This window comes from Chelonia mydas, chromosome 14, assembly GCF_015237465.2.
Source record: "Chelonia mydas isolate rCheMyd1 chromosome 14, rCheMyd1.pri.v2, whole genome shotgun sequence".
Lineage (NCBI taxonomy): Eukaryota > Metazoa > Chordata > Testudines > Cheloniidae > Chelonia > Chelonia mydas.
Window position 1 is genome coordinate 3341557 of NC_051254.2, and position 25250 is coordinate 3366806.

General features: G+C 60.7%; 1 protein-coding gene across 1 annotated transcript in view; it reads right to left on the minus strand.

The window, feature by feature from the left end:
* The window catches only part of KIF19 (kinesin family member 19), a 30717-nt gene extending 7110 nt beyond the window's left edge, over positions 1-23607 (minus strand). The window contains exons 1-13 of the mRNA XM_037914170.2: positions 23112-23607; positions 19608-19688; positions 10449-10559; positions 9410-9497; positions 8884-9020; positions 6747-6872; positions 6003-6197; positions 3848-3994; positions 3350-3472; positions 2770-2926; positions 2203-2377; positions 1731-1914; positions 143-413 (exon numbers count right to left, since the gene is read on the minus strand). Coding sequence (XP_037770098.2) covers positions 143-413; positions 1731-1914; positions 2203-2377; positions 2770-2926; positions 3350-3472; positions 3848-3994; positions 6003-6197; positions 6747-6872; positions 8884-9020; positions 9410-9497; positions 10449-10559; positions 19608-19688; positions 23112-23150 — 1834 coding nt within the window. The 5' untranslated portion in view covers positions 23151-23607. The remainder of the gene's footprint in view (positions 1-142; positions 414-1730; positions 1915-2202; positions 2378-2769; positions 2927-3349; positions 3473-3847; positions 3995-6002; positions 6198-6746; positions 6873-8883; positions 9021-9409; positions 9498-10448; positions 10560-19607; positions 19689-23111) is intronic.
* Between the last annotated feature and the right edge of the window lie 1643 nt (positions 23608-25250).

Genomic DNA, 25250 nt, shown 5'->3' on the forward strand with positions numbered 1-25250 from the left:
CATGGCAACCCAGCCTCGCCCCGTCACGACATCCTCGCGTTGTGATGCAACCCCACGGCGCCGGCTGCAGCGGGGGCGCCAGGGCCCCGCAGAGCCCCCCCCAGATCCCCCAGCCCCGGCGGGGGGGGGCCCACTCCCGCACCGTGGATGATCTGCCTCTGCTGCTGGATGATGCGGTCGCAGAGGCTGCGGTGCTGCTCGAAGCGCCGCACCACGTAGTTCTTGTGGCGGATGACGCCGTCCTTCAGCAGGGCGCTGGACTGCATCTCCGTGTTCTCCAGCTCCAGCTCGTGCACCTTGCACAGCAGGCTCAGCACCTCGCGCTGCTCCTCCGAGCTGATGCGCCGAGGCAGGGCCTCCTCCAGCCGCCGCCCCCGCTGGCCGATCTCCCTGAACCGCTTCTCCAGCTCCGCCTGCGGGTGCAGAGCAGCCCAGGGCCCCGTGTCACGGGCCTGCCCACATGACCAGCCTGTCCCCGGGGTCACTATGGCATGGACTGGACCCCTGGCGAGATGGACCCCGGCTTTCCCAGCCTGGGCGCCCCCCCCCGCGACAGCTCTGCTGGTGCCCCTCAGTCCCGACCCACAGCCCCGGCTATCCCAGCCCTGGGCTCCTCCCCACAGCTCTGCGGTGCCCCTCCCGACCCACTGCCCCCTGCTAGCCCAGCCCTGGGTGCCCCACATCCAGCTCTGCTGGTGCCCCTCAATCCTGACCCGCTGTAGCCCCCACAGCTCTCCTGGTGCCCCATAATTCCAACCCACTGCCCCTGCTACCCCAGCCCTGGGCACCCCACCCTCCAGCTCTGCCAGTGTCCCTCAATCCCAACCCACTGCCCCTGCTACCCCAGCCCTGGGCACCCCACCCTCCAGCTCTGCCAGTGTCCCTCAATCCCAACCCACTGCCCCTGCTACCCCAGCCCTGGGCACCCCACCCTCCAGCTCTGCCATTGTCCCTCAATCCCAACCCACTGCCCCTGCTACCCCAGCCCTGGGCACCCCACCCTCCAGCTCTGCCAGTGTCCCTCAATCCCAACCCACTGCCCCTGCTACCCCAGCCCTGGGCACCCCACCCTCCAGCTCTGCCATTGTCCCTCAATCCCAACCCACTGCCCCTGCTATCCTAGCCCTGGGCACCCCACCCTCCAGCTCTGCCATTGTCCCTCAATCCCAACCCACTGCCCCTGCTACCCCAGCCCTGGGCACCCCACCCTCCAGCTCTGCCAGTGTCCCTCAATCCCAACCCACTGCCCCTGCTACCCCAGCCCTGGGCACCCCACCCTCCAGCTCTGCCATTGTCCCTCAATCCCAACCCACTGCCCCTGCTACCCCAGCCCTGGGCACCCCACCCTCCAGCTCTGCCAGTGTCCCTCAATCCCAACCCACTGCCCCTGCTACCCCAGCCCTGGGCACCCCACCCTCCAGCTCTGCCAGTGTCCCTCAATCCCAACCCACTGCCCCTGCTACCCCAGCCCTGGGCTCCCCGCCCACCAGCTCTGCCCCTCAGTCTGAACCTGCAGCCCCCCTGCTATCCCAGCCCGGACCATTTCTGACCAGAACCTGGCAGTCACAACAGCTGATGCCAATCGAGCGGTGGGGCAGGGGTGGGCTGTGTGGGGGGGCACCCAGCCCTGGGCTGAGACCCACCAAGCTAATTTCTCCCCATCAGGCCCCAAAGCCCAGTCCCACAGCACCTCCCCCTGAGCTCTCCCTCACCCCCCCCATCCCAGGAACCTTTTGCTTGCGCAGCTTCTTCTGCTCCCCCATGAGGGCGGCGATGTTCTCCCTGGCCGAGCTCACTTCCTGTGGCTCCGGCGCGTCCGGCTGCTCGTCCCCGGTGTCCGAATCCTTCTCGCTCTCTTCCTTCCTCAGCTCCTCCCTGCACTTCTGCGCCCGGCGCCTCTTCTCCTGGTCCCAGCTGGAGTGGCCAGGGGAGAGCGCGAGCGTCAGCCCCTGGCAGATTGCAACCTCCCGGGCCTTGGCTATGCCCAACTGCTGACACGTGGCGCTCCTCGCCCACTGACAGGGCAGTAAACCTGGCTGGGCATTACCTGGCTATACTGACCAGCCCCCGCCGGCTGCTGAGCCAGGGAGATCTTCTCAAGACGCCCAGCCCGGCAGGCCAGTTATACAGGGAGGGAGGAGGTTTCCTGGAGCCCCAGTGACACCCCGGCTCTCTGTGGGGGCTGGGCAGGGCTGTGCTTACTCCGCAATGGTCAGCAGGTGCCGGGTGCTCTCGATCTGGATCTCCATGTAGCTGTTCTCCAGCTCCATCAGCTGGCGCCGCAGGTCCATCTGCTCCTGGAAGGCGCCGATCAGCTGTTCCCGCAGCTGGGCCATCTCCTGCCGGTCGCAGAGGGAGCTGTGGAGCTGCACCTCGGCTGTAACACACGAAGGGTGGGTTTGGTCACTGCGGGGGCGCCTCCTGCCGGATAGGGCACGTACAGAGCAGCTGCCGTCCCCAGGGCATCGCACGCATGGGAGCATGCAGGGATCCCTCCTGGGTCATCAGAACCGCCCTCCCCCGGGGTGGGGGCACGGCCACCCAGCTGCCCTCCAGCGGGGTGGAGGCACGGCCGCCCAGCTGCCCTCCAGCGGGGTGGGGGCACGGCTGCCCAACTGCCTTCTGCTGAGGAGAAGGCGCGGCCGGGAGCCCAGCACCTGGCTCCGGCGGAAGCAGGGAGTGGGGCAGTGGGATCGGGGCAGGCGCAGCCCGTGCCCCATGAGCGGTGATGGGCCTGGCAGCAGGGAGGGCCGGCCCAGCCGGCATTACCTTGGATGTGGCGGATGTCACCCCGCTCGCCCCGGGCCGGGCGCGGCCCCTGCACGTCGATCTTGCACTTGAGGCGCTGGATCTCGCTGCGCAGGTCCGAGATGATGCTGGTGTACTGGGCAATGTGGTACGAGACATTGAGCAGGTTCCGCTTCACCTGCGGAGACGGGGCGAAGGGTCAGTGCGCTGGGGAGGCGACTCCCGCCAGCACCGCACCCCGGCTGCTCCTGGGGAAGGGGGGCGGGTCTCTCCTAGAAGGCAGGAGCGCGGGGTGCTGGGTGCCCAGGCAAGGGGGAGGATCAGGATGCCGGGTGCCCCTGGTGGGGAAGGGAGGGTGGGGCGCCGGGTGGGGGAAGGGAGGGCAGGGCGCTGGGTGCCCCTGGTGGGGGAAGGGAGGGCAGGGCGCCCGGTCAGAGGACAGAGGGTGGGGCGCCGGGTGGGGGAAGGGAGGGCAGGGCGCTGGGTGCCCCTGGTGGGGGAAGGGAGGGCAGGGCACCCGGTGAGAGGACAGAGGGTGGGGCGCCGAGTGGGGGAAGGGAGGGCAGGGCGCTGGGTGCCCCGGGCCGGGTGCCAGCAGTACCGTGGTTTTGATGCTCTTGGCGCGGTCGGCGTAGGTGAGGGTGCTGCGGGACTCCTCGAAGGCGCTGCTGGCGGGGCTGATGTGGGCGATCATGACTGTGCGGCTGTTGCCCCCGAGGGAGTCCTGGAGACAGAGGATCGTGGGGCTGGGTGTCCGCCAGGGCCGGGGTCTGCAGTCCTATCCCCAGGCCTCTGCCCCAGGCACTGGAACCGGAACGAGCTGGGCCCAGGCCCGTCTGCCCACCCCCAGCCTGGCGCTAGGGGCCTGCGCTGTTCTGGCCCCTTGGCCACGCCGCGGTGGTCCCGACCTCCCGGCACGCACGGCACCCGGGCTGATGTGGGCCAGACCGAGCTGTGCAGAGCTGGAGCCGTGTCACTCACGCTGGGGTGCTCCAGCCCTGGGCCCCCTCCCCCGGCCTGCACCCCAACTGCCCTCTGCAAGGTGCTACTGATCGCCCCGCCCTGGCCCAGGGTCCGGCGGGCGCTCGCCCCGCTGTACCTTCAGGAGGCGGGTGAGCTTGCTGTCGCGGTAGTTGACGTACTTGGGGGTCCCCTTGTCGCTCAGGGCGTTGATGCAGTTCCCCAGCGCCAGCAGCGAGCGGTTGATGTGGGCTCCCTCCTTCATCCTCTGCCCACGGTTCTGGGTCTGTGGGGGCAGGGCAAGGGTGTGAGGCAGAGATTCGGGGCCAGCCCTGGGGGAGGGGCACGCGGGGCCTTGTGCATGGCCACTCCCAAGCACACCCCCGGCTTGCAGGTGCCTAGCAGCACACGGAAGAGTCGGCTTGGACATGACAACGCCCGGCAGAGTGACAGGGGCTGGGCGGGCGTCGGGGAAGGCGCGGCTCAGGGCGCGGGTTTGGTACCCACACAACAGCTCCCACTGGGGCCCTCGCCAGCACCCCCTGCAGGGCATGGCGCAGCATGGCGTGGCCAATGGTCCCACTCCTCCACTGGCAAAGCGCTCGTGACTAGGAGTGTTTGGTTGCTTGGAAACATCCATCCCCCCCCCCCACTTAAATGGTCTTTTTTCTTTTTAAAGGAGAGAAAATCAAAGGCAACAGCCTAGCTCTGAGCACCAACAAGCCAGTGCAAACAAGCAACCCTACAATAACAGACACACACGCAACCCTAGATAACAAATCAGTGTGCACAGCCCAGTGCCCACAAATGACCCGACAACACCACCCAATACGCACGGGGGCCTCCAGCAGACCCCAGTGCGCGGTGCGAGCCCACGGCTTGTGGGCAGCGCTTCCGTAACATCTCCTAACCCAGCGCCTGCACTGCCCCCGCAGGTGCCACCTTTCCACAAGCCGCAGGTGAAGCTACAACCTGAACCAGCAAGGAGTCCAGGCTGGAAAAGGGAAAGCCGAGGTCATCTGACCTGCCCCCCCTACGGGAAACTGCCAGAGCCCCCCTGAAACACACGCTGTGCCCAGTAAATGGAGTGTGGAAAGGGGGACTGGTCTAGAAGAGGGCCAATCCCAAGCCTGCGGCACTAGGGGGCGCTGTGAGCTTGACTAAACCCGGGCAGCACCAGCTGGTGAAGTCCATTGTTCTGCCTGGCACCAGGACTGCGTGGGCAGAGCGGATCCGGGAGCAAGGGCTCCAGTCCCCCACGCAGCCCCAGGGAGCACAGACTGCAGCCGAACCCGGCACACATAGTCGCGTGGGACCATGGCACATGAGGGACCTACCCCCAGGACTGATCCAGCCCCAAAGCTGGTGACTCCGGCCCTGGGCACCCACGCACAGCTCTGCTGGTGCCCATCAAATGTACAGTCTGACCCACGGCCCCCTGGAAGCGCCAATCACCACGGTCTCTAGGGGCCGAAGGTATCCATTGCTGGCACACCGAGTGGGAGGCAGCGTGTGTGTTATCATGCCCGTCGGCCTGACCTACCCCGGTCCATCACCCACCTGTGCTGGTGCCCCTCAGTTCCGACCCACTGCCCCCTGCTAGTCCAGCCCTGGCTCGCCGGTGTACCCGCAGCACAGCACAACACACCACACAGGGGATGTCCGACCTAGACCAAGGTGGATGCATTTGGCCTGCCCAGCTTCCTGGGCACTGGGGTAGGTTCTTTGTCCTGCCTTTCTCAAGTTCCCTCTCTCTCCATTCAGGACATGGAGGGGCCAGCCCCACCCCACAGACTTGGAGGGCCCTGGCAATTTGGGGGGAGCCATCCCTTGAGTGGAGCCCCTGAACCCTGCCTTCAGCGACTGATCATGTCGGAGCCTGTCTCCTGGCCTCAGTGACCCCCTCGCTGGGATCTGCAAAGCCCCAGCTCCCAGGGCAGAGTCGTCGGCCCTGTCTCACAGTCGCAGCAAGGGAACGTGGCTCAACCGCGGCCCCACAGCCAGGCTGCAGTGGCGCTGGGGTTAGAATCGCGCCATCCTGGCTCCCAGCCCCATGCCCAGACCACGAGGCCACGTCCCCTCAATGCATCACGCTACTGCCACGTCTCCAGGACAAAACCTGCTGCAGCACCCAGACTGAGCCTCTCCACCCCACTCGAGAGCCTGCCCCCGGCATGTGCCCACATCGCTGTACATTCACCCCCTTGTTGCCCCTCTACCCCACAGTGCGTGGAAGTGTTCTCAAAAGGCTGCTGGCACCGCTGGGCTGCCCCCCCGGAACCCCCTCCCCGTACCTGAGATGCCCTCTCGGAGCCAGCCAGGTCGATCATGAAGAGCCGCCCCACCCGCACCTCCTGCATGATGTTCCTGATGCGGGGCTTCTGGCGGACGGTGACCTGCAGCACAGCGTGGGACCGCGACGACGTCTGGTTGGCGGCCGTGGGCTCCTGCATCCTCTGCTTGTTCCCCTTCAGCAGCAGCTGCATGACCTGCGGGGCGGCAAGGGGGCGAGAGGGCGATGGTGGGCGGGTTGAGAGGGGGGCAGAGTGGGACACAGCCAGTCGCTCTGCCACCCAGTCCCTCCAGCACCCAGCTGCACGTGGCAGCCTCGCATCTCCGCTGGGCACCCCTGCAGCACATGCAGCCTGTGTCCCTGGACGTTCGTTCCCCTCCACCCCCCAGCCTGCCGCGCCGGGTCAGTGCGCGCCCCACCAGTGCCCTAACAGTGTCCCTGGGTTTCGTGGCCCCCTTCGCAGCATGTCACTTCAGCGCCGCGCCAGGGGAGGGGAGGGCTGTGGGGCCGCGCCGGGACAGTGCGCTGACAGGACTCGGAGGAGGGGACGGCCGGGCAGGGCACTCATGGCCAACAGCCAGACCACGGCTACTCCGGACCCAGCTCCGCTGGCCTGGCACCCAGGCAGGGGGCAAGTCTCTAGGCTCCTACGCTCGAGGCCAGGAGAGGCTGTGTGTAGGGGGGGCTGGAGACAAGGGGAGCTGCAGGATTAAAAGTCGTGCCGGGGTCTGTGCCCCACGCTCACCTCCTTGGCGTTGATGGTGGAGACTTCCGTGATCCCCGCCACCTGGATCACTCCCTTGGCGTCCTCCCGCAGCTCCAGGAAGCCCAGCGACGGGTTGAGCAGGTCCCGGATCATCTCGTTGTAGATCTAGTCGCAGCGGGAGAGGGTTGGCACGGGGGAGGGAGAGCGGCAGCCAAACAACCCCCCTCTGTGTCTTTGGCCAAGGCAGGGGTGAGCTGCAGGAGGCTGGCATGACATTTTGCCCCACCCCACCCATCTGGGCTGGCCACACCCTGCAGCAGACCACCAGGGAGCCCAATGCACGCTCCACAGTCAGCCTGGCTTCGCTCCCCATCAGCCCTGGCTGCCTGGCTCTTGGGATCAAGCCCTGCCATGCCAGTGCTCACAATGGGGGCCAGCGTGGAAAATGCCAAGGAGGGGCCTCACCTTCCCCCAAGCCAAGGGCACCCCTGCCTTCAGGGGGCCAGGCAGAGTGCCAGGCGGCAGCAGGGAAATGCAGCCGATATTCAGGGAAGGACCAATCCCCCTCCGCTGGGCGTTGGCAGCTGTCGGGCTCCTGCCCTGACTCTGGGCAGCGTCTTGCCTGGGCACTGACAGCGGCTGGCGAGTGCTGATGGTTTAGAGACCCCAGGGCCCCAGACCTGGATCAGGCTCCCAGCCCCCCACACCACTGGGGCTGAACAGCTCAGAGAAGGAACATGAGGGTCCTTTGCTCCTTGGCACCTGTGAGCTCCCTCAGGCCCAGCGTCTGCTCCCCACCCTGCCCCGTAGCAGCCCTGCCATGAGGTTCCAGGAGCTGGCACGCTGCCCTCAGCCCTGACCCTCCGGACCAGGCCGCGGCAGGACTGGGCTGGGTCCCGGCTGCACGAGGGAGCTGGACGTGCCCCTGGTCCCTGCCCAGGCCCCACTCCCGGATATTTATCCGCTCGGCCACCCCGGCCCCGTTGCCCGGCTCCCAGGGAGTCTTTGTGGGTGGTTCCTCCCTGGCAGCCTGGCTGCGTGTGTCAATGTTGTGGTAGCCCACGCAGGCAGCGAGCTGGCGGCGGAGTCCCCGTGCGTTACCACGGCGATTATCTGCCCGCTGGGCACAGAGCGGGTGCTCGCTGGACCACAAAGCCGGCGACTGAGACGGGCAGAGACGGTGGAGCGACCCTGGGGGCTCCACGTGAGCTGGGGAAAGGGGAAGCCAAGTCCCCGTGGTCCCTGGCACCTCCCAGACCATACACACGAATGCACGTTACACACCCCACCTGCCTGTCTGTACACACGTGTGCGCACACACACTATACAACACACACTGTATGAGCACCACACACACGCAACCCACCTGTCCACACACACACACTATACAACACCCCCTGTATCAGCACCACAGACACCGTACACACAACCCACCTGTCCACACACACACACACACCCCCTGTATCAGCACCACAGACACCGTACACACAACCCACCTGTCCATACACACACACACACACCCTGTATCAGCACCACAGACACCGTACACACAACCCACCTGTCCACACCCCCCCCGTATCAGCACCACAGACACCGTACACACAACCCACCTGTTCACACACACACACACACACCCCCTGTATCAGCACCACAGACACCGTACACACAACCCACCTGTCCACACACACACACACACACCCCGTATCAGCACCACAGACACCGTACACACAACCCACCTGTCCACACACACACACACACCCCGTATCAGCACCACAGACACCGTACACACAACCCACCTGTCCACACACACACACACACACCCCCCCTGTATCAGCACCACAGACACCGTACACACAACCCACCTGTCCACACACACACACACTCTACAGAAACACCTTGTATGAGCACCACACACACCACACGCACACAACCTGCCTCTCCACACACACACACACACACACACACCAGATACACCTGGTATGAGCACCACACACACCATACGCACAGAACCCGCCCGTCCATACACACACACTATACAGACACAACCTGTATGAGCACCACACACACCATACATACACAACCCGCCTGTACACACACACACACACACACACACCAGATACACCCTGTATGAGCACCAAACACACAACCTGCCTGTCCTTACACACTTGGGCCTTACCTCGAGGTAGGACATCGACACCTCATACTCCATGTCATCGCTGGTCTCCTCAATGGCTCTGAACAGGTCATGGAGGGTGCGTGCGTAGATGCCGGGCTCATGGTCTGTGCCCAGCATGGTGTACGTCTTCCCGCAGCCTGGGGGGCAGCAGGAAGGCAGTCAGGGCTCTCTGCCGGGCAGGGGACCCCATGGGTCTGTGCTAGGCGGGGAGGGGACGGGGCATCCCCTGTGGGTCTGTGCTGGGCGGGGTGGGGACGGGGACCCGGCCACCAGTGGCTCGCAGGCATCCCCCGTGGACACCTGCTTCATGCTGCACCCTCCCCTTTGTGGCTCTGAGCCGACTCCTTAGTGCCAGAGCTGGGGGCCCGCAGGCCCTGGGTCCCTCCCAGACCCTGCCCTCCCGCTACCCCGGCGGCGAGGCCGAAACGTTGCCTTCTTGGCCAGAGGCGCGGGTGGCTCCCTGCCCCGTGTGGCTCCCTGCCTTGGCCCCTGCGGGCAAGCGTTCCCAGCGTGGGGCGGCCCTTACCGGTGGGGCCGTAGGCGAAGACGGTTGCGTTGTACCCAGAGATGACACCTTCGATCAGGCCCTTGGTGGTGGCGCGATAGACCATCTCCTGCAGCCGGAGAGGACGGGAGGGTGACAGGCCCCGGTGGGGAGGCGATGCAGACAGACATGTCAGGATTCTCCCCCCCCCGTGTCCTGTCATCTCCCCCCTCTACAACGCCGAGGCAATTACCTTTGGACCAAACTCTCCTCAACTGAAAATGTGGGGTGCGCATGTACCATCCAGCTTCCCCCCGGGTCCCAGACCCCTCCCCAGCTGTCCAGCCACCGTTACGGGCCTTTCCTCTGCTCCACTCACCCACCCGCATGCAGCCACCACCTTAACCCTCCTGGCATGCCCCACGATGAGGCACACGCCCTGGTGTGCTGGGACAGACCTGTGCTCACCCAGCGCACAGGGACAGAGCTCAGACCCTCCTGTGCTCCATGCCCTGGCTCCTGCCACCCAAGGTGCAGGAGAATCGCCACCAACGGGGAGCAGTATAGGGCTGCTGACACACAGCTGGGCAGCTCTGATTCCATCCACTAGATGAGTTCCAATTCCCTTCCCCGCCGCCCGGGGCCAATGAGGGGCTCAGAAACCTGCTGAAGGGCAGGTCTCTGGGCACTGGAGGAGAGGGGATGCACAGTCCCCCCCCCACGCTCTCCCTGCCCCCGCTTGTCTTGATTGTTACAAGGAAGCGGGGGGCATTTGATGGGGGCAGCCTCCCCAGTGTCAGCGTATTGTGGACATTAGCATGAAATGGAGCTGCTGAAACCAGATCCAGGGCCCGGCTTGGCCCAGCCCCCAGCCTGGCCCAGCCCCGCTGCCCGGCCGCTATTGAGCACCTGCTGCCATAGCCACTGTGTCGTGCAGATGGGGAGGGGGCAGGGTGGGGGCTGAGGATGCTGGGATAGCAAGGTCCCCTGCCGAGGACCCCCCAATCCTCCAGGCTCAGGGCTGGGTGGCCCATATGAAAGGCTTCGAGCCCGGCAGGATTCCAGGGGCCCAGCTTCTCACCTGAGTTGCCGTGAAGTCAAAGGCCAAGTCAAAGACATAGGATTTCTCGCGGGAGCGGTTGGCTCGCAGGATGTCCTCAGGGTCCTCCATGGGGTCCATGAGCACCACTACCTGCCGGGACACCAGGTGCCAGGGGTCAGCAGGGCATGGCCACGTGCCAGCCTCCTTTCCTGGGCAGCCCTAGGATCAGGCCCGCCTGCCCCACACGCTGCGACCCCCCACTCTCCTTGGGAAGCCGCGTGTCCCGGCGCAGCAATCGGGGGGGACGAGTGATGGCGTAGCGGGCACCTGGGCTGCGGCATGCGCTGGGCTGCCATACACCTTCTACAACAGGATGGCAGCGAAATGAACCTACATTGGGTCTCTGAGGATAGCCCCCCGAGCCTGCCCCACTGACCAGGCTGGGTAGAGACAGGCCATCTCCCAGGGAGACCGGCTGGGGCAGGGGGCCATTCCGCTCTCTGGGGGGTAAGCAGCTCCCTGTGGCGCCGGGACTGCACCTCCTGGAGAGTCCCTGACCCAAGAGGCTCCCCAACAGGCTGAGACACCCCGAGGCTGCACGCCGGGGGACGGAGCCAGGAGGGGCAAGCTGGGCAGCTCCAAAACCCAATCGAAGGGCGCTGGGGGTACAGACACTCGGTGCCAGCTGGCAGCTGTGTGGCCTGGGAAGTGGCACTGCCCCAATTTGGGGTCAGTCCAAACGGTTTGTTTCCATATTGGCCATGTTTTAATGTGAAATTTGGTTTATATATAAAACACAGCCACTTTCTAAATGAAACAGCCTTTTGAAAACAAACCATGGAACCTCTGGTTCCAGCCCTGGCAAAGCAGGACGGGCTGCTTTGGTCACAGCTTCTCCCCACCATTTTCCAAAATGTATTTTTTGTCAAAACAGACACGAGTTTGCAAAAAAAAAATAAAAAAAATAAAAAAAATTGGTTTTAGTCAAAAAGGCGTTTTCCGAGAGGGATCTGTTCTGCTGAACATTCCCCCACCAGCGTCACTGCTGACATCAGGGGAGCGCCACGTGACAGCCGGCTCCATCACGCCCTCTGCCCTGGCATGGCTCCATCAACCCCCCCCACACACAGCCCCCCAGGCATGGCTTCCAGCTCCATCACGCCCCCTCCTGCCCTGGCATGGTTCACTGCTCCATCACCCCCCCACCCCCAACCTAGCACAACTCCCAGCTCCATCGTGCCCCCCCCATGCTGGTACAGCTCCTGGCTCTGTCTTGCCCCCGGCCCTGGCATGGCTCCTGCCCTTCCCTCTCTCAGTCTCCTTGTTTGCTGCTATCCTTCCCTGGGGGCTCAGGGTTTGCAGCCTTTTAATAACTGACCTGATTCTGAGATGTGAGACAGGCTGGCCCCTGGGGGCTTGGCTGGCAATTAGACCGTGCTAAACTGGAGCTCAGCTGCACGCCAGGGAGCAATGAGCAGCGAGATGGGGCAGGGAGATCTCTGCCGGCTTGTACGGGGCACAGATTGTCTAGCAGGGACCGACCTCTGCTTTGGCCTCTCCCCCGGGCAGAGACAAATGGAGAAGGTAGATCCAGAAGGAGACGGTCTCCGCATGCCCCAGGGAATGCTAGCCAGTGACCTCCCTGCTCCCGAATGGCCCTTTTGAAAGCTGGGGTCACTCGGGAACTGGGCCCACAGGCTAATGTCACAGCTGCTCTCTCAGGGGAGCTCAGGAGATTAGGTTTGCCAGAGTGGCCTTTATTTAAAGACTAGCTGGGTCTCAGGTGTCAGCTGGGGAGACACGGCTACAGCTGGGTGGTGGAACCGAGTCAGGGCCCCGGAGCAGCAGCTCCGCTTTCCAGATGGCAGCATGCAGAGGAGAATAAGGGTGGGGATTGCGGGGGGCTGCGGGTCCCCAGCAGAGCTGGGGCTGGAGAGTGCAAGGTCAGGACTGAGCGGCACCAGCAAGGTGTGTGAGCTGGAGGGGTGAGAGGGGGCAGAGCTGGGATCCCTGATCCAGCACGAGAATCCAGAGAGACCAGGGCAGCTGCTCCCCGAAGCAAGTGCCAGGGGCTGCAGGCTCTGTGCGTTACCCAGTGTTCTTCACCCACTCAGCCCCAGGCCCCCGCCAGGGAAACATTTATCTTCCTTTGTCCTCTGTGAGCACTGCTGGCCCCGGCTCCTGCTCCTGGGTGCGGCCCAGCGCTGCAGCGGAGAGGACAGGCCCATACTCGCTGCTGGGACATCCCTCCCCATTCACAAGGCACCTGGCTGTTTGTTGAGGCCCCATGGGACAAGATAAGCTGTTCTTCAGCCAGGCTGGGAAGGCGGAGGCTGGCTCTGGAGGGGGTGGCCTCGGGGGCCCGGCTGTGCCTGGTCCATTGTGGGGAGCCCAGTGAGGCAGACCAGCCAGAGCACTGAAATAAGGAGGAAATGCAGGGGGATGTGGGGATCCAGGGATCCCTGGAGTAGGATGGCTCTAGGAATCCACTCCATTTGCATGCACCACCACAGTGGCAGCTGGGAAATGCTGGAGGCCCAGGGCCAGGCAAGCCCTCCAAGCCCAGTGGCTATCACCCCAGGTCCAGCTCAGGGGACGGTTCCACTTAGGGTAACCAGACAGCATATGTGAAAAATCGGGACGGGGGTGGGGGGTAATAGGTGCCTATATAAGAAAAAGCCCTGAATATCAGGACTGTCCCTATAAAATCGGGACATCTGGTCAATCTAGCTCCACTGGAATTGCAGCTGCACCCCCCAGCGCTGCCGTGTTTGGCCCAAACAGCCCCCTGGCCCCGCATGCTGCTGCCTGGCATCAGGTTCCTCTTTGAACTGGTGGGAACAAGGCTCAGGTTGGGTTTCAGAGCAAGGAGAGAACAAAACCGTCCTCAGAGCCTCTTGGCCAGGGCTCAGTGTAATATGATCAGCAGCCACCAACCCGGCCAGGCGAGGCACCTGTGCACAGCAGGGAAGGGGCCTGGCCAACGGACCACCAGCCTGGCATCCCACCCCCTGGCCATCCCAGGCCGCGGGCAGATCTCCCCAGTGTTGGTGCAGGATATTTCAGAGGAAGCCCTAAGCCCCCAGAAAACACACCCAGCTCTGCAGTGCTGCACAGGGGACGGGGACAGCGCTGGAACCCCAGCAGCTGATCTGATGGTGCCCTCAAGCTGTCACTAGCATCCTCACCAGTGTCCTGGCATATGCCAGGGCTAGTCACAGAAAAGCACAACCCCTAGCTCTTCTCATGCTTGTCATCAGTTAATCTCAGGGCACCTTACAAAGGAGGCCGATATTTCAGGCCATTTTACAGATGGAATCTGGGGCACAAAGAGATGCAGTGACGTGCCCAAGGTCACCCAGCGGGCGGGTGGTCAAAGCGGGATTAGAACCCAGTTCAGTGCTCTAGCCACTAGGGCCTCCCTCAGCTTTCACGATATCCTGCTGCAGCAAGGTCCAGAGGTTAACAACCCTAAAGTAAGCACATACATACAGCACGTTCGGGGAGTCCCAGGCACTAACAAGACCCGGCTCATTCTTACAAAGGGCTTGCTGTATCCGTGCTAAGACCATTGCCAAGGCAACCAAGAGATGGCAGCAGAAGATACAGGGGACTTGCGAGTACGTTCCCCCTCAGATGTGGGGGATGGCCCGTCAAGCTCACAAGCTGCGGGGAGACAGTACATGTGCTTGGGGCTGGGGGCGTGGGTGACCAGTACAACCCAGGATAAAACACTTTGGGCCAGATTCCCAGCTGGGGTCTCCAGCAGGCCGAGGGAGCTGCCCCGGCTGACGCCCACGGACTGGCTCCTGCGGGGACAGCGGTGGGAAATGCAGGAGGCTGAGGGACAGGGCAGAGCGTGCGGTGCACGGGCTGCCGTGAGGACGTTCGCCCCGGGCTGGCTGCCAGGCCTGGGTGAGCCAGTACTGCCCAGGTGGCTTTGCAGGCCAGCCGAGGGACAGCGGCACAGGAGGGACGAGCTGCAGGGAGAGGCTGCTCTCCCGTTGTGCATTGTTCCCGGGGCCAGGGCCGGCCCTTAACGAGCGCTTTGTGCGTGGTGCCAAGAGAATCCAACTGTCCTCCCCAGCGCCGATCCGGGCCTTTGATCACAGTCCTCTGTGGGCCAGCGACACACAAAAGCGACTCTGTGCCACGCAGACCGAGGGTGGGGCAGCGCCAGCAAGGTGCCCTCCACAGGGGGGACAAGCAGGGAGCGCTGCCCCACGGGGGCCCAGCGGGGGCTCCCCACACACTCTGGCAGCAACCAGCAGGGGGCACTCTCGCTGCCCCCACCAGGGAGTCAGGGTGGGGGGCTGTTCACCCTGGCCGGGGGTGCTCTCCCTGACTCTCCCCCTTGGCCATGGCACACCAGGGAGGGAAGGGCTGGATCCACCAGACCTCCTGGCCCATAGCTGCTCCCTCCCCACCAGTCCTCGGCCCTTCCACAGACACTTCTTCCAGCCCCTTCCCCGCAGTGAGGATACGAAGGGGGGGACGGGACACAGCCAGCGCAGCGCTGCCCCCTCCCCCCCTCCCACTGTCTTCTCCCTGTCTCCCATTTCAATGCAGATTTTGACCTTTCCCGAGTGCCGGGCTGGCAGGCTGGTGTCTGTGTGTAACCCTACCCTGGGGGGAGCGGGGTGGCGTCACTCCACCCCACCTGCCCTACTTCCATCCTTGCCAGCATCTCCTAGGTGAGAAACAGAATGCCTCCCGCCCCGGGCTGTGTGCATCCCCTGTGCCTGAGCCACTTACTGGGTGCCAGGTCGCCAGACAGGGGTTAACGTCACTCCCCACCCCACCCCACTCCCCCGGCATTCCTTCTATCGCAAGTACTTCTAGGGCTCCCGTAGCATCCCGCTCTGCTTTGGTATTGTAGGGTCTCCCATAAAGGTAGGGCTACACATGCCGGTTTGTTATTGTAGGGTCTCCCCTAAGGGAAGAGCTATGCACACTGGTTTGTTATTGAAGGGTCGCCATAAGGGCAGGGCTACACATGCTGGTTTGTTATTGTAGGGTCTCCCAGGGCGGCTGGCACTGGTTTTTGTTAGATAAAATCTATGTTTGCATTATAAATACGAAGATCAGAAAGAAGTCCTGCTACCCGCCCCCTGCCCTCCAGCACAGGGCAGCGACAGGGCCCCGCACACTGGCTCCCCAACAGAATGGGCTCACGCAGGAACTAGCAAGGGCAGAGCTGGGCAGGAGAGATCCCTGACACCATGGGGACGGCGGGGGCAGGATCAGACAGGCTGCAAGGAAGCCCCCGTAGCCCCCGTGCTGGGATCAGGAGAGATCCTGTCCACACCCCCAGTCCCTGGCATCCCTGTTCCCCCCGCCCGCCCCGCCCCCAGGCCCTGACGTGGCAGCTGGGTTTGTCTCCAGTTTTATTGCTTGGAGCCAGCGTTGACCCCCGCGCCCCCCCCCCCCCCCCCCCGCCTGCGCACACTCGTTGCCACGGCGACTAGGTGCTCCGATAAACCATGCCAGTGCACGTCTGAGATAGCATTGTCCCCTGGCCGGAGCGGGGCCCACGCCGGCCCCTGTGCACCCAGGGGAGGGTGCACCTGCTATCCAAGGCAACCCAGAGAAGCGGCTTGCATCTGACCTCCCAGCCCCATACACACACACACACATACACACACACACACGAGTGCCCAACACCACCACCCTGATCCCCTGCATGGCGCGGGCAGAGCCACGGGCATAGGATGGCTGCTTCCCTCGGCCTGGACTTTGTTCTCGGTTTTACCAGGGGAAGAAAATCACCCAAAGAGGCCCAGAAGGGGAGGCTGTGGATTTGGCGTCCCAGCGAAGCAAGGGGCGGGCACTCCTTGGAGGTCAGTGCGGGGCACTTTTTCCTCCTCGCTAGTGAACTCAGTTGTGCTGGCACCTTGATCCCAGACCCGCCGCAGCCCCTCCTATCCCAGGCCTGGGCTCCCCCAGCTTAGCTCTGCCAACACCCCGGGATGTGGGGCCCTAACATGCCAGGTCACCTCTTTTCTCACTTGCAACAGCCCCTGCTGTTCCAGGCCTGGACAACTCGCCACTCCTCCAGCTCTGGAGCTGTCTAGGACAGACCCCACCCCCGTCCTGCCCGGTGCGCCGTGCGTGTGTGAACAGACCGGACACTGTCCGGAGGATTCCATACGTGAGAGCCGGAGGGCTTGGGCAATAGGGAGTCATCCTGCCGTGCCCTGGGAGCTGGGGGAGGAGAAGCCTTGGGGGACATTCCTACCTCCCACTGCTGCGAAGAAGGGAATGAAGGAAGGGGAAAAGAAAGGCAGAAAGCCTAGAGGGGAAGATGGGCCTAGGGATGGCATGAGAGTGCGACAGGGAACACGCTCCTCCCAGCACAGCCCCAAGGCACCCGCCTTCCGCCCCATTCTCATCTGACACCCAGGGCCTGGGTAAGGCTGAGGGCGCCAGCTGCCAGATACAGCGGGACCACAGGAAGTGTCTTGCCCTGTGAAAACATGACCAGGGTGTAATGGATGCAGTGACGTCTGCAGGGAGCCTAAGGCAGTCGCTTAGAGTGGGGACGGCCCTTGCGTCTCAGTGGGGCATTACCTCCAAAACCTGCTCGTCTGGAGCCTGCCAACCTACCCTGCAAGCTGTGTAACCGCCCCTTCCCTGTCCCCACAGTCTGGGCATCAGCCAGGCCCTCACTCAGGCACTGGAAACGCACCTAGACCACAGAGCTGGAGGGGAAATGCCAATGGAGCCATGTTCCATCGCGCTTGGGTCCTCAGGTTGATTTTGCTGGAATTTCATTTTGCGTCAGATGGGAGGGTGGGTGGGTGGGTGGGGGGAGTTCTGAAATGTCCCGTTGCAGCCTTTTTGGAACAAAGCATTTCATGCTGAAAAGACCTTTTCCTTCAGAAACGGGTTGCAGAAGGGAATACAACGGTGCGCTTTTGAAGCGAAGCCAAAAGCCAAACAAACCGCTGCTATTTTGTCAAACCCAAACGTTTCAATTGCCCCCAAAGGAATTTCCCTTCACAGAGGCTCTGGGAATTTTCGGGGCTTTGCTCCAATACAGAGCAAAGGCAGATGTCGAAACCCCAAATCCTTTGTGAAACAGAACTTCCATTGTCCCCTCCTGGCTCTAACAGACAGCTCTCCCCCTCTCCCGCAATCCGGCTGCACCTCGAAGGGGGCCTGGTCTGCCCTGCTCCCCACCTGGTGACCCTGGGCCCAGCTGCCTAGAAGCAGCTCTGCTTCCAGCCCAGCCAGTTACCATCTGCCTGGAGAGACCCCTAATGCCGCGCTCAGCCCAGGTAAACACAGATGGCAGAGACAGCCCTGAGCTCACGGCCGCCTGCTCTTCCCGTAATTGCTCGAGGGGAGTAAAAATATCCTGCTAATAAACACAGCTTAATTTCCTCCTGACGTGAGGCCGCACTGGGGCTGGCGAGCGATAACCCGGCCCCTGTGCTTAGCAGCTGTTAATAGAGCTGGATCGATAATGGAATGGGGCAAGGGGAAGCCAAAGGCAGCCAGGATCAGACAGCACCAGGGGACATGGGAAAGGTTGACAGGCCCAGACCCTCAGCCAAGGGCCAGATCCGTGGAGTTTGTTCCAAGGGTTTCTTACACTAAAGAGCTGCTTCAGTGCCATGAGCAACCCTCCATTAACAAACCAGCACGGGCAGGCCTGGGGCTCACACGCGACCTACAACAAACCAGCAGGGGCAACCTAGTGTTTATGATGAACCCTACAACAACAAACCAGAGAATACTTGGTCTCCTGAGAGCAATGGGTGGGCTACCCAGAGCTACCTCCTAAGGACGCGCAAGGCTTAAGAAGGGGGAAAGGATGACACAGCTGTAAACCTTTTCTCAGCTGGCTCCCCGCCATGCCCGTCACACAGGGAAGGTAGGGATTGATTCTGGGGTTGGGTTTTGTTTTCCCTCCCTTTCAGTGTTTAGTTTTTGGCCCAGTAGCTTCTGGGGGCAGGAGGCTGATCTGAAGTGTGACTGATCCGGGCGAGTGACTGGCCACGTTTGAAAGAATCCTCACTGAACCTAGCACGGGACATTTTCCTTTATCTTTTGCATCCTGCATTCCCACATGGCGGGACCCCCGCAACCTGCGGTGCTGGGCGTGGCACGAACACAGTGAGAGACAGGCCAGGCCCTGAAGAGCTCACGCACTAACCAGACTATGGTGCGCCCAAGATAACGGCCCCACTTTCGCAGATTGGGAATTGGGGCCCAGAGAGATGTAGTGAATCAGGCTCCCATCTCCAGAATCCCAGCCCAGTGCCTCATCCAAGCGGCCGCCCTTCCACCCACGCTCCTGCTCAGAGAGCTGCGGAGAGCACGGGCGGGAATTGAGAGAGGCTGCAACTGACAACCAGGAACAGGAATTGTAGCGCTCCAAGGCCATTTGCCACGTCCAGGGGCGAGGGTCCCCAGTGTGCATTTAAAAACGCTTCTTCTTGGGCAGTCCCAAGGGAGGAGGTTTTACTGGCTGGTTTGGATTTAAAGGAAAGTCAGAATGACCCCTAATTAAGGCCAGTGGCCCCTTGGAGGGTGGGGGGCTGCTGGAGCGCTGGGCAGGGCAGCCGTATTCAGATGCCCAGCAGGAGCGCTCTTTGTGGGCACATGGGCCCAGCAGGCATCGCCTACCTGCACTTCCCTAGCACCTTGGGAAGCAGGCGATTCAATGCAAAACTAGTAACAAAGGAAACCAAGTGTAACGTCATGAAAACACCTTGCTCTTTGCTTTTTAAAGGGCATCGAGAGAAAGAGCTCCTGGAAGATTTTGCTTGTTACATCCCCGTCTCCCATCACAACCCTTAGCAAGAGGATTTCAAGCGAGACACTGCCAAGTATCTTCCAGTCACACCTAATGCGGGAAAGGGCAGCGCGAGCTTCCTCCGTATGCTGCTCTGCCAATGCACCTCATTCTTAGCTTGCAGGCCCCTCCTTGCTAGCCCAGCCCTGTGCTCTCCACACACAGCTCTGCCAATGCCCCTGAATCCTGACCCGCAGCCCCCCAGCCAGACCACCTTCTAGGTTCATTTCTCTTTAGACTGGACACCGGGGGCTTTGACAAAATGCACCAAAATCACAGCCACTTACTCAGACCTGAGGCAGGATTTGAACTTGGATCTGCCAGGGCAATGTCCCCAACACACGATGCCAGCAAGCCCCCCGCTCGCCCACCTGCCCGGAATGCTCTTGCCGTACCTGTTCATCCACTTTATGAGCTATGAGAGTAGCTCCTTCCTCCAGCTCCACCATGCTGATCGGCCGGATCCGAAGGGCCACCTGGAAGAGAGTGAAGAGTGGGTGAGAGACGTGGGCGGCGAACGGAGCCGGTGGAGGGAAGGCAGAAGAGACGGGGAATCGGCACCTGCACATGAGCCATGGTGCCGGCCTGGCACAGAGCGTCTCCGAAAGTTCCTAGCACTTAGGAAGCCGGCTGAGTGCGAGCCGCCCATCTGGCACAGTACCTTTGCTGCCGATGTCCATTCCCCACCCCACGCCTCACCTGAGGCATCGCCTCTCTAGCGAGGCAGTGCAGAGGCCCTGGTGCGCCCTCCCCGATGGCCACGCACACAGCAATTACAGCTTTTTCCTGGAAGAAAGAAAACACCGCTGGGAGCAGATCGGTGACTCCGGCTCCTCACACCAGCCCTGTCGCCAAGTTTAAAGGGACAGCTTCAGCCAGTCTGTCCACAGAGGGGCTTTTCCCTCCCTCTAACCCTGCGCTCTTCACTGCCTGGCCAGTTCCCCGCTAGCTGTTTGATCCGTCAGCCCAAGGTGTGCTTGGGATTTGCAAAAAGGTTTGGTCTGTGAGAGCAAAGGTGCTGACGGCTAGTGATTCCTGGTGCAGCCATGTCCCGACCAGCTCCCCAGACACTGTGGCATCGATTCCCTCTTTTGCTTCATTTACCCCGTGTGTGTTTCACTGCTGAGCGGGTCCCCTGCCTGTCTGGAGAGAGTCTCTGAAATGGTCACATTCCCTACAAAGGGACCAGGAGCTTGGGAAGAGGCTGAGTCCCACCCAGAAAGTCCAAAGCCAAGTGGCATGAGACATAGGGCTCAGTTCTGGGCCCCCACTCATCACTGGTGCTAACGGGGGTGAGGCATGGGCGCTGAGGAGAGGAGAAGCCCTATATTTGGGAGGGGGTCAATTCAAGTAGTAGTGGGTATCTGAGCCCTGGAAATGCCCGCTGTCTGCCAGGTGCTGTCTGTATGCCAGGACACCGTGCCAAGATCTTCATCACCCAGTGGCAACACACCCGGATTTGTAACCTTTTGTATCCTTTGTGTTGAAACGTTCCCAATTAATATTAAGTTGTTAAAGCTAAAGATGCAATAAAACCCAATTTAGCTTTCAAGTCTGAGCCTCTAGGGCGGTCACAGAACATTTAGGTCGTAGAGAACCACCAGGAATGAGCCAACCAAATTTATTTTAAAAAATGATCCACGAAGCAAACAGGCATGCGATTTCCATGTACATAATTCTACAGTTATACGTCCCCTCAGCGATGAAATAGTCCATCAATGGGGTCAGTTCACTGACAACAGCGTGAAGTACAGTCTTATAATCCCAGAGCCTCACCGGATCCTTTGGATGTTAATTGGCGCTCACTTGCAATTTAGCAAAACTGCTCCTTTTCTACTTCATGATATTACCAATTAATATGAACCTGTCCTTTACCCTCATTCTGCCTCAACCACTGCTGCATTGTCTCTTTCCACTTTATTTATGTGAACATCTGCACCAGCATCCTTCCCATACTGCCAGCACTGAAGCATTTCAATAAAACATTCATGATTCTCAACCACCCGCATTAGAAGCCCCGCTTGAAGAACTCACAAACCAGGAACCCAACCCTGGGGCCCGGCCTTGCTAACTTGTACCTTCCCAGAGCGCTCTGCTTCCAACTTACCTTGAACTCTCTCGCACGAGCAACTACAGTTTCCCAGACTCCTCTGCAATTTGGCAGTCTCCAACCCCAACTTCTACTGATCTCTCATCCCAAACCACTCGATAGGCTCCCCACTGTAAAACTGGCAGAACCCAACCCGCAGTGGAAGCTTGAGTAGCTAGAGCCAAAAACCGAGGTCTTTGGACTCATTTGTGGCAAATACTGCAGACGTGAGTGTCACCCCCCCCACCAGGCCTGGCTTCCTAGCAAAGGCCAAGTTGAGTTGGGTACTTAAAAATTGTCTATTGTTAATGAAGCATCAATGTGAGAACACGATCGGTGGGCCACGTCGCTGACCAGAATCTCTTGCATGAACAGATCAAAAAATAGCACCTTTCCAGGCACTAACGCACATCGGCACACGTGGGAATTGTGTGGGGAGCGTCACCTGAGCCCTGCTATTGGGCAGCACCACAACCCCGCAGTGCAAATGGACCTGTGGGTTATTGACCCTGACACGCTTACTCAGAGACACTCCAACTTAACCGTACAGCGGACGCTGCCTCTCCCCACAGAGGGGCTGGTGGCAACATATAAACCAAGACAGGGCTGGGGCCGGTCATAAGAGCACTGAGATAAAAGTCCAGCCATACCATTATACACTATGGGAGATTACACTCCACGGCATGCGCGCCTACACACTGCACACCTACACACTGCACACCCAGCATTTGCTGCTCACACACACACACACGATACAGCATCCAATGCACACTTTACAGTGTGCACGGCTTAGCCTCAGATCCCACAAGAAGCCCCAAAGGAAGTTGAGAACACCCTGTATCATCTGGGACTGGGCTCTTATTGTTCCTCTTACATTCCTTGATCTGCAGTATCTTTCTCCTTCTGTTCTGAAAGTAAAACAGGAAATCTGGAGAGGCGCTGGGATTTTTTAGACGACAGTTTTACTGCTCTCCAGTAAACAGTTCCTTTAAAAATATTGGCATCATCATTTGGTTTGCGTGTGTGTAATGCTGCTGCAATTCATGACAGCAAACTGTGGGAGGACAAAGGCTGCAAAATCCAGTCCCTAGGAGGCTATAGCAAGTACTTTAATACACTCACAAACTAATCTATATTAGTATAGTACAGACACAAACTATATTAGCCACATACACACGTTATTTTGCATATACATGCACAACACCACACTTACACAGTGGAGGTCTGTAGCACCTCCTGACCACACTGTGCGGCTTTATTCCAGGTGTGTAAGAGCTCCAGAGGGTTACACACACACACACACACACTCTTTCCCCAGCTCACACACAGGTAGTCACTGTGCACAACACTGGTAACGTTTCAATCAACAAAGGCACTATTACTCCAGGTTCCCAGAGAACCTGCCCAGCTAGGAACGAGCGTGGGGACAGAGGGCCGGCTGCAGCCCAGTCCTTACCTATGAATGCAGCTAGAGACACTTACAGTGACTTGACCCAATGGATCCGGGGCATTTCTGGACTGAGCAGGGGGCAAGGGAAGACAAGTGACTAGCGCCAGCCTCCCAGGCGCTGAAGCCAACATCCAAACTCCAGCTTTTGCTCCTGTTCTGACCAGCCACCCAGCCCCTTTCACTCTGCCAGACAGGATGCGAGCATCATTAACCAGCACGTACGAGCTAGCAGCACGAAGGGAATTCCCCACTTTCCCTGGGCTCCCGATGTGTGCCCGCCAGACATCACTGGGCACAGTTGGCAGCCAGTCCCCCCTCCCACGCTGAGCACGAATCAAGTGACAGCAAAGAACAACTTACCGTGAGTTGCTGGTCTCTGGACTCCTTCACCTCCTTCATGATCCTGGCAGGTGCACAGAGGGTCTAGAGGGGAGGGCCAGCAGCAGCTGCCACAGGCATGGCTCTCAGGACCCTGCACGCGCCACTCCCCCCTCCACAGACCTGTCACTTGCATCCGCTGTTTCCTAAACAACCTGAGACTTAGGCTAATCCTCCCAGAGACAAAAGGGGGAGGCGGGCTGCGGGGACGACGCCAGCCCTGCCTGCCCCTTTCCCATCCACGGGCTCAGGGCCTTTTGTCCTCTCGGCCCCCCAGGAGGCTACAGAGCCACAAAGGTCTGGGGTGCAGCATTCCTGCTCCCTTCGGGGAGCTCTGGCCCCGGCTGCCTCTCACGCCAGCTGACCGGGCTGTGCTCAGGAGGGCCAGCCCAGCTCTGCCCAGCTGCTTTTGCTGCCTGCGGGATCTCGCCGGCTCCCCTGGAGATCTTTAAACTGTACACAACAACCGCAGCGCAGCAGGCTCCTGTTGACACAGTAGCACACAAGCAGCTGGGCTGGGCTCTGCTTCGCTCATTCGCCCTCTGGCGGCAGGTATAGGGGTGTGTGCACGTGCCTGTGTGTGCGTGCACACGTGTGTGTGCGCGTGCATGCACGCGTGTGTGTGCCATGCAGCTCTGCCACAGGGGAGCTGGGCGTGTGAACTGTGTCTACCCAGCAGGCATGGCGCGGGGCACGAAGCGCGGCTTTGCGGGAAGTGCCCGGGCGTGGTGTCTACACCCTCGCGGCAACCCAGGCCGCGTCTGCTGGTGACGGCGCGTAGGAGGCGTGCACAGCAGGCTGGGTCCACGCTGCGGTGGGGAGCAACTCCCCGCGGCGAAGGCTCCGGCTGCGGGGAGGCAGAGGGAGACTATACTGCTGAAACCAGCAGTGTCCATAGGGGAGGCACCGCTTAGTCGTGTAGGGGACACACGCGCAGGGTTCAGGCTTGTCTTCACTCGCCTACGCCGTGCCTCACCATCTGCACAGCTATTGATGTCCGTGCTGGGGAAGGTGCAGCGGGTGCATGCCACACGCCGCGGCAAGATTGGTGCAGTGTAGACGCACCTTTAAAGAGAGACACCTGTTGTTTGGCGTGCTTTGAACCTGTGCTTGCTCGCCCAGCTGAGGTCCTTCTAGGTTAAGACCGCTGGGGAAGGTTTATGTGGGGACTGTTGGGGACGAACAGGGGGTTGGGCTAAAAAAATGTGTAAAACTCACAAAGCATCTTCCAGTGTAGACGCAATTTAGGGCTGAAAAAAGGAGTAAGAGTCTGGAGTAAGCTTACAGTGTAGACACATCTTGGGAGAGTGAGAGTAGGGGGACAGCATGTGTGGATAATGGGGACAGTGTGTGTCTGTCTCTCTCTCGGAGGACTCGCCTCTTAAGTTTCATTCCCAGTTCTCGGCCCAGCACCGTGACAGACTTTTATCGTGAGATGTAAACGTGAGCGTTGTGCACGTCACATTCACCACTTAACACCCTTTCTTTGAGCCCCACCAGCCAGCGTCCGTGCAACGTGGGGAAACAGAATGGAAAGATGCTACAAATCATCACCAGGATTTAATCAGTAGCTTGGAAGAACACAGCCCAGCTGGAATCCAGATGTACCAGGCGGTTTCAGACGCAGAAAGAGGCAGCAGCTGTTCCTACGCAGAGCCCCAGCCGGACAAGACGGTAGGAGGCGCTGTGGGGATTTGAGTGGCACCAGAGTGTCCTGTGGTAGTGACCGAGGATTAATGTGCAGCTTTGTTAAAGGTGTCTATTTCAGCAGAAAACGGTGGCCATTTGCAAAGCTGGTGTCAGGCTCAGACGGATGCGGGCAGGGCTGCAGGCAGGGCTGCATGGCTTAGATCACCCGGCGTTTGTGGGACAGCAGGCGACCTGGCTTCTGGGCAGAGAGTTTTATTTCCTATAAAATCACTTGGTTGGTTTCCCAAGCAGCGTCTGGATTTGATGGAAAATTGAGGCTCTGGCTCTTGAAGGAATCAAAGATCCCCGAGCACATCTACCAAAAGGAGGGATCCTGTCCAAATCTCTCTCTGGACATTACATGCTACTAACTAACTTCCCCGGCAACCTCCATCGGAAAAGGACTTTTCACTTCCTGCCCTCAGACTGTTG